Source organism: Atta colombica, unplaced genomic scaffold (genome assembly GCF_001594045.1).
Source record: "Atta colombica isolate Treedump-2 unplaced genomic scaffold, Acol1.0 scaffold100, whole genome shotgun sequence".
In the NCBI taxonomy this organism is placed as follows: Eukaryota; Metazoa; Arthropoda; class Insecta; order Hymenoptera; family Formicidae; genus Atta; species Atta colombica.
The window spans coordinates 805,730-814,350 of record NW_017259185.1 but is presented as its reverse complement, the minus strand read 5'-3'; the positions used below and the strand labels follow the sequence as shown (position 1 = coordinate 814,350).

The following is an 8,621-nucleotide window of genomic DNA, read 5'->3' as shown; positions in this document are numbered from 1 at the left end:
TCTATCATGAATTTTTAAATTGTGCATTTATTAATAACTGGAAGCGTAATAAATTATCGAAATAAATGATCTACATTTTACTGTACTTAAATTAGTCCTAAAATTAATTAAATCTAAGTAAAGAATTTCTATTAAGAAGATAAATAATATAAAAAATTTATCGTATTATAAAAAATATTTCTCATAAACAAAAATAAAGTTACTATTATATAAAATTACTATTATATAAAATATAATTACTATTATATAAAATTTCCAAGATTATATATTAAAAAATCTCATGTAAAAAATTTTATAATTGAAAGATGACTAATGTTGTATCCTCTCAAATCAAAATAGAATAAGTATTTACAATTCGATGTTTTGTACAATATAAACAAAAGAATGGCCTTTAAAAACATGTAACATTTACTTGTTTGTAAATCTACTTTGATTTGAGAGACAACTCGGCATCGAATTAGAAATGCAACAGAATCGAGAGTTACAGTCTCGTAGAGTTGAGAAAGGAGCAAAAGAGAATTAGAAAAGCTACGTTACCAGTGGCTTTCATCATATCCCACATCAGTGTACCCAGTTCCATACCCAGTAGTAGCAACGGCACCACCGTTTCTCATCGGTCCAGCCGCACTTCGGTCATAATCATTTCTCGCTGTATAATCGACTGTGCGACTGGCACCGAAATTATCAGTACGACCATAATCTACTGGGCCAGGCGCGCCACGATTAAAATCTCCGGCCATGCCTCCACCAACTCCTATACAACATAGATATTAAGATTCTCGATTACATTGATTTTTTTTATTTGTTTTCACTTGAAAAGTTTGTGGATTCCTTTCGTCTCACAGAAATCATATTGTCAACTATAAAGTTAATAAATGACTAAATATGCGTATCAAGTGACAAATACAGATACTAAAGAATATCAATGAGCGTGTAAATATAATTTAACCTATATTTAATTCTTCAAAACGATTACAATGTAAAATTCAAATAATTTTAGACAAATAAATAATAATTTTTCATCTTGAAGATGAAAAATTATACCTAAGATTATACCGTTTCTATTTTACACCTCACATAACAAAGATTTACTCGCAATTACTCCACATCTGTGTCAAAATACAAAGTCACATACTTAGTTATTTGAGACAAAATCACATACTTTTAAAGTTGCAAACATCACCCTTATGATTACCGTAGTCTGTTCTAGCACCGAAGTCGGCGCGACCATAATCAGCTGTTCGCCCATAGTCCGCCGCGCCAGTTGGTCCGTATCCTCCCACAGCACCTGCAGCTGGTCCGTATCCACCGCCCATCCCCGGCGCCGTCGAAGTGTAACCCATCGCCGCGCCACCCACGTTCTGACCATAAGCTCCGCGATCGCCGTAGCCGGCACCAAAGTCCGCTCCACGGCCGCTAAAGTCACCAGCCCCGCGATTGTAATCGGTGTACCCGGTCGCGACGCCACCTGCAGCAGATCCATCGTAACCAACGAGTTGGATCGGAAGAACTGCAAAGCATGCCGAGATAAGGAATTGGTTTTTAGTGTACATCGTGTCAAGGTTTTAATGTCATTTTTTATTCCAACATACTATTTTCTCAAATGATTACTGTCGTTGCGAAGGGGTGTGTTCAGGAAAAATTCGGAGTATTATCACTTTATCCTTGTTCAGCGAATATTAAACAAGAATCCTGGGTGCATTTGCATGAAGATTCTGAACGTAGTCTAGAGAGGCTTGCTAGATGGTTTTTAGCCTCCGAAGCTAATGATAGATGTTAAACTCACTCAATTATAAATTTATTTATTAAAAATGTCAATTTAATTTTTTTATGCTACAATTATTCTTATTAAAATATATTCATTCTTTTCTTATATTATTTTGATTTCTTGAAATCAATTAATGCCTTTCACTTAACATAAATAAATCTTACAATCCCGTGCTTTCTATTTAATGATACAAGTCAACACAAACATTATTTTTTATCTGTTTTAGCATTCAATGAGTAACAAAGATAGAACGACATTTGTGTTACTAAATGAGAAGCACTCAGTAATTGTGTTACAGATTTAAGTGTGGCTCCGGAGGCTTAAGCGAGACGAATCTGCTATTTTACACTCATTGGTACAGGACAGCGAAAAAAAGCAAAACATCAACGAAAATATTACGGCAATAATATTGAATATTACGACTATATTGAGAGTGTGGCGCAAATGCATATACAGGGACGATGTAGATATTTGAAGAAAATTAAATGAGAAAATAGTCTTGTCGGAATTTATGATACAAACTGAGGTACAAACAATACCAACCTCTTCTATCATTGTATGGTCCAGGACGAGCGTCTCTACCACCGTCTCGTCCCCCCCTACCACCTCTCATTGGTCCACCTCTTCTGTCATCTCGGCGTCCTCCTCCGCCTCCGCGTGACTTTCCAGTTGACTGTTCCACGTTGATTGTTGCCCCCTTGAAGTTGGAATTGTGGAGTGCCTTGATCGCCGCAGCTGCATCCTCCTCTCGTGCCATGTGAACGAAGCCATATCGATTCATCACATCGCATTCGGTCACCTCACCAAAGCGCAAGAACAATTGTCGTAACTCATCGTTACGACAATTTTCCGGCAACCGGCCAACAAATATTTTTGTTTTCCTCTGTGAAATATGAAATCATACGCATTATTATTGCGTCGAGTATTGGTCACCAAGAAAATCATAAGCATTAATGCATTGTTATAGAAAAGCAACACTGTAAGATTATACAAAATTTGTATCTCAGAAATCGACCATAAATCCTTTGTAGAAAGTATGGTGTCTGTTCGAGATTTGCTATTGCTCAATTGTGTTGAAATGCAATTTTACAGAATATATGACATTATAATAATGTAAAATATTTTGAGCATATTATTATGATGATGAGTTATCATGTAGCAAAATAAATAAAGATTTTTAAATTCTAATTTTTGTTCTTCAATAAGATATTCTTTTGTCAGAGTTGTTATTAATTAGAAAAAATATATAGTTATTCATATGCTCTTACCGGCTGATTAGATGACACCATCTGAAACAAAATGTTCAATTGGTTAATGAATACGTATATACAATTTTTACATTTTATTTTTTATAACTTGTTTTAGATTAAAAAATTCTGATGTATGATGTTAATAATTCGTTTATGTCAATAATTCTTTCAGGCAATTATGGCATAATTCAGGTACAAATAATAAAAGAATTATTTAGAATAATAATTTATCTATTATTTTTGCTTCACTTTTTGCATAACAATAATAATAGGTGTCTTGTCAATATTAATGCATTGAAATTACATAAAAATAAAAATATTTCCGTTATATTAAATTTAAACACAAAAAATAGACAGCTAGGAAATATAAAAGATCTGTTTTTTATAACTTTACTCATATTTTTTATATTTAAAATAAACATATAATTAGAACGTTGGAGAAAGAAAGAGGAGGGGGAGGAGAAAAGTACAAAAAAATACATAAAATAAAAGTACAAAGTGCTTTTTATATTATTCATCTTTTCTCTTTTTCCTCTCTCTTCAACATCTAATTATATATTTCTTCACCTTATTCACCTTAAATGCAGGATATATAAAGCAGATGCAAAAAACCGACATACAAAAAACTGGACTGGAGGAAGTAAATTGCAAGAAACGTGAAAGGTTTTATTCCAACAATTTGATCCGGAGAATAAACTTGTTGCGCGTCAAAATTAATCCTGGAAGTACCGAGCAGTTATTAATCATTTCAATTTTTTAGATTAATATTATATTTCTTGTATAAAAAGATACGATTCTGAAATTTTTTGATTTTTTAATAATTAATTTGGCTAAAAATATTTTATAGGAATTTATATTTTTCTCATTTATTTAAAATTCTTTTACATGCATTATCTATTGGTTACCAGCATTACACATAAGTTTAAAAGATTCTTTAAACAAAGGATAATTTACAAAAAATATCACAAATCTATGAGTCACAACTTAAAATAATAATTCATATGGTGCCTATAATATTTTTGGCCAAGATTGTACATCCTTTATTTTGATAAAATATTTTATTTTTCGTCACTTTTTTTCGTTTTTATTATAGTAATTTCTTCGCTTAGTTCTTAAGTAAAACATTAGCACTTTTAGACTCAATTTCATAATTTACAGTTAACTCTTAACCAAAGTTTAACTTATTTTTCATCTCTTTCCAATTCTAAAATTGGCCTTAAGATTGACCCTAATTCTTAGAATTAGAAAAAGATGAATCAATTGAACAAAGAATAAAATTAAATTACATTGTGATAGAAACAAGCATAAAAAGAAAAGATCTAAGACTAACATATACTTTAGAAAGCAGGCAATAGGAATCTGGAGATCAATTGTACTTTCCATTTAGATCCAGCTATGTATTCTTACTCTCTTTATTTGTTTCAACAATTGAAAAGAAATGAGGAATGGAACTAAAGAGATGAGGAATAGATTGAATCTTGATTAAGAGCTTATCACGAGTTATGAAAATGGGTCTTAATGATACAAGTCGACACAATTATTCTATCTTTTTTACCATTAAGGCTTAGTTCCACAACTTACTGTTAAATCTTAACCGAGGTTCAACTTATTCATTGTCTCTTTCCAATTCTTTGGAATTGGAAAGAGATAAGAAACAAATGAATCTTAGTTAAGAGTTAATCATGAGTTGTAAACCTGGACCTCAGAGAGTAACAAAGATTGAACAATAATGCGTGGACTTATATCACCAAATGGAACACCTGTGTATCTTGGAACAAAATAAAAATTACAAAAATGAGCAAATTACTAGAATATTATAATTTCACTGATCCACGCCTGAATTTTTACTTCTGTAATTTTCGAGATAATATTCATCTCTCTTTTCAAGATCGACTTCCTAAATGCGCCTTATGATCATCTTTATGGCGATTACTTTTACCTATAGAAGACCAATAATCGTCAAGGACCGAAGACCTTTGAGAATTCTTGACTCTCATTCATTCTAGATAAATCTTTCATATTTTTCATCCTTCCTCTTTCCAATTGTATGTATATCAGTTTCATATTCATCGCAGAAAGTAAGATACATCACGCGTGCGATAGATGATCCCGCCTAAAATACGCGGCCGGGTTTTCCCTTCTGCCTCTCCCACCTTGATACTCTGAATTTCGATACTCCGAATCATTAACTTTTTTTTCTTTTTTTTCATAGCTACTTTCGCATAGCTATGACGCTTCGCTGATATCGGGAGTAAACAGGCAAAAAAGACGAATCGCAAGTCATAATGCGGTGAAGAAATGGAAGGAGAGGCAGATGAGCGAAATGGCGGTCGAAGTCGAGTCCACTTCAAGAAAAGTTCTACCAATCGTCGTTTATCGTAAGAACGATCCTCGATCACTCGCTTTGCCCATGACGCTGATCGTTCAATTTATTGATTCTTCGAGCATTCATAGAACCAAGAATATGAGAGAAACGTGATCATATCAGTTGTACTGTAGAAAGCGGGAGATGGGGAAAGTGAAAAGGAGATACGGAATGAGATATTACCGTTCCAGCCGCCGACGTCTCCGTAGTAGCGTGATAACCGACAGACGTGTCCATCGATAAACCGGAGAGGGGTGGGGAAAAACGCAAAAACGAAGAAACTGAAATCGACAGTTAAACCGACGTACGAGTGATTCTCGTACACGTGAGCGACGTGAGCGTTATCACACGAGCCTTGATCACTGAATCCGTATCACGACAGATCGTAACTCACACGTTAAAAAAAAAATTGACCGAATGATACAAAGCAACCGAGTGACGACGCCGATACTCTAACGTGAGCCGTGACCGTTCGTCAACGTTCGTTGTGCGAAGCAATGTTGCCAACCGTGCGATACGCCTCGTTCTTGGATCCTGTCGGATTTTCCTCGTTTCCGGTTCCACGTGATTTTTATTTTCATTATATAGCGAAATATCTTATGAGATTTTACCATTAGCATCGAAGAGGCTATTAAAGATGATCCAAGGTTCCTATTCTTGGAACGTTACGTTTCAAAACTTCCTCTATGAGGAAAATTTACTCGAAATATATAGTACACGTAACGTATACTATAGCATACAGAGTAAAATCTTTCTCAGAAAGGAAGTTTTAGAACGTAGCCTTGAAAAGAAACGTATACGAAAAACTAGGAAAATAGTAGAGAAACCTCTGGGGATCGATTCTGTATCTTGAAATGAGATGAAAATTGAAAATTATAAAATGAACAAATTCACTAAAATATTCATAATTTAATTGGTCAATATCTAGTAATCATTGCTCACTTTTGTAATTTTCACCTCGGGATCGATTCTGTATCTTCAAACAAGGAAAATTATATTTACTAGATGTTGATCAATGAAATTATCAGTATTCTAGTAAATTCTTTTACTTTTATAATTTTCACCTCGTTTTAAGATACAGAATTGAATCCCAAGGTGGAATTACAAAAGTGAGCAAATTTACTAGATGCTGGCCAATGAAATTATTAGTAATTGATCCCCTTATGTAAGAAGACAGGGAATCGATTCTGTATCTTGAAAATTATAAAAGTGAGCGTATTTACTAGAATACTGATTATTTTATTGGTCAACACCTAATAAATTTGCTCGTTTTTGTAATTTTCATCTTCTTTCAAAATCCATAATGATCCTCAGGTGTATCATTTCCGAGGATGCGCAGTAAGAAAGTGAATTGAGACCAAAATTTGATTGGCTATTCCAATATGTCAGTGCTATTATAGGAAAGTGCATGGAGATTAAAATTTGATTGGTTGTTTCCACTATTGCTATCGCCATAGCATGTGCAATATTCTTATTCTTTGTTCTCTGTTCCTTGTTCCTTGTGTGGAATTCCTAAGAATTTTAACCTATCAGAAATCATGTATTGTGGAATACACAGTTTCTGATAGGTTGAAATTCTTATTCCCTGTTTCTTTTATTATGCGGAGCCTCTCATTTCACGTCACATGTTCCATCATGCTCTTACTTTCTCCAACTATAGTTCCTACTCACGCGCTCGTAGAATGACTTGGAGCTATAGTAGGAACATGTTGAAGCATGTGGAGTGTGTTGAAGTATGCGATGCGACAAACCTCTTATATGCTTCTGATTATAGTACACGAGATATACACTGTAGTATTTCCCTAGACAAAGAGGCTAGCTACTCGCCAAGCAATTAAACATGATTGGTTGGATCCTCAGGTAAGAACTAATCATGTTCATTCTTTCAACAAGCATTTGAACTCGCCCATTGTCACAACATTGCGCATGCGCAAGAGAAAGAGAGAGAGAGAGAGAGAGAGAGAGAGAGGAGAGCTTGACTTTTCAATGTGAATGTATTTTATTTACGTTTACATTTTACATACATATATATGTCGTATTAATCCATTGTGTGGTGAAACCCGTGAGCCATCGTGAACGTGGGTGTATCGTAATATCGTGGGATTAATTTGCGTTTGTTTTTCTGGAAAAATGAGGAGATCACCGTTGAACAATCCTGCGTATGGTAGCCGGTCGTACGGTGCCAGGCACACGCCATACAATTGGAAGTCGCACGAGAATACATGCGGTAGAGGTTATCAGCCTGTGGAGGGTAATAGCATTCCGCGTTTCCACGCAAGTAATACAGAATCGCAGTCCCACGACATCGATTTTATCCCTCTGAACGTCAGCACACCACTGACGCGATACAACAAGTATAATACAGCTAATCGGTACAGCCCTTCCGGTGGACGCGGTAGTCCAAGCAGTGGATGGTATAACAATTATAGGGGTAATTATCACGCCATGCCAAGATCGAACAAGAGAAATCCTGCCTACAAGCATTCTCCTAAACAGTTTCAAGGGCAGATAAGAAAGGTAAACGACTTGACTAAGGAGACTTGAGTGTTGAAAGATAAAGATTCTTCTAAGTTCTATATTGTACTTGAGGATTTAATGAGAATTTAATTGTAAAAACTACAAGTTACTTTACTTTGTTTTGTCTTTTTTTAGGACTACAAAGGAGCGTACAGGCAAGTGAATATATCGGCATATGTAGATGTAAATTCCTTTTTGGAAGATCCCTGGAGAGATTTAATCAAAAAATTTGATGACTCAAAAGATATAAGAAGAAAAGATGAAGGATCTGAGAGTAAATCTCTGTCTAGTTCAAAACTGGTTGATACTGATTTGTTAGATAAATCTGAGAGCCAATTTTCAAAGGATACGAACTTGGACGATTCACTGTGCAGTCAAGAGAGTAGAAATGAATGTTCTGAAGATATTTCCTTTGAGACAAATACAAGTTTTAGTCAAATATCAAAAGTCAACAGTTTGATAGAATTAGAAACTGGAGATATCTGCTTCAGTCAAGATTCTTTAAACGAAAGTACATGCAGTGTCAGCGACAAAAGTTCTGAAGCTATACGAGAGAATAGTATTCATTCGAGTACATCATTAACAGATATTGAACAGAAAGCTATATAACAGTAACAAAGAATCGATGTGCTATATGAAAATGCATTATAGTACATATGAATTTGTATACTTATGTATATAGATATTGTAAATAAAGTAATCTTGTTAAATGTACTAATAA

General features: G+C 34.4%; 2 protein-coding genes across 6 annotated transcripts in view; one reads left to right on the top strand and one right to left on the bottom strand.

The window, feature by feature from the left end:
* Positions 1-5,857, bottom strand: part of LOC108686814 (RNA-binding protein 4.1-like) — a 12,277-nt gene extending 6,420 nt beyond the window's left edge. For 3 of the 5 annotated variants that reach the window (XM_018192305.1, XM_018192298.1, XM_018192328.1), the window contains exons 1-5: positions 5,567-5,857; positions 3,037-3,057; positions 2,312-2,651; positions 1,196-1,510; positions 538-754 (exon numbers count right to left, since the gene is read on the bottom strand). In XM_018192305.1, coding sequence (XP_018047794.1) covers positions 538-754; positions 1,196-1,510; positions 2,312-2,651; positions 3,037-3,057; positions 5,567-5,620 — 947 coding nt within the window. In that variant the 5' untranslated portion in view covers positions 5,621-5,857. The remainder of the gene's footprint in view (positions 1-537; positions 755-1,195; positions 1,511-2,311; positions 2,652-3,036; positions 3,058-5,566) is intronic. The other 2 variants (XM_018192314.1, XM_018192324.1) reach the window with 2 other exon arrangements.
* Positions 5,858-7,424: 1,567 nt separating this feature from the next.
* LOC108685675 lies at positions 7,425-8,509 on the top strand. The gene is made up of 2 exons (XM_018190575.1): positions 7,425-7,900; positions 8,036-8,509. Exons 1-2 carry the CDS (start codon positions 7,514-7,516, stop codon positions 8,507-8,509), a joined length of 861 nt encoding a protein of 286 aa, XP_018046064.1. The 5' UTR covers positions 7,425-7,513.
* Positions 8,510-8,621: the final 112 nt, after the last annotated feature.

Excerpts from the sequence above, each read along its gene's own strand:
- LOC108685675 (XM_018190575.1), top strand. The coding sequence starts at position 7,514 with ATGAGGAGATCACCGTTGAACAATCCTGCGTATGGTAGCCGGTCGTAC. Across the intron at positions 7,901-8,035 it reads TTCAAGGGCAGATAAGAAAG|GACTACAAAGGAGCGTACAG; the intron begins GTAAACGACTTG and ends GTCTTTTTTTAG.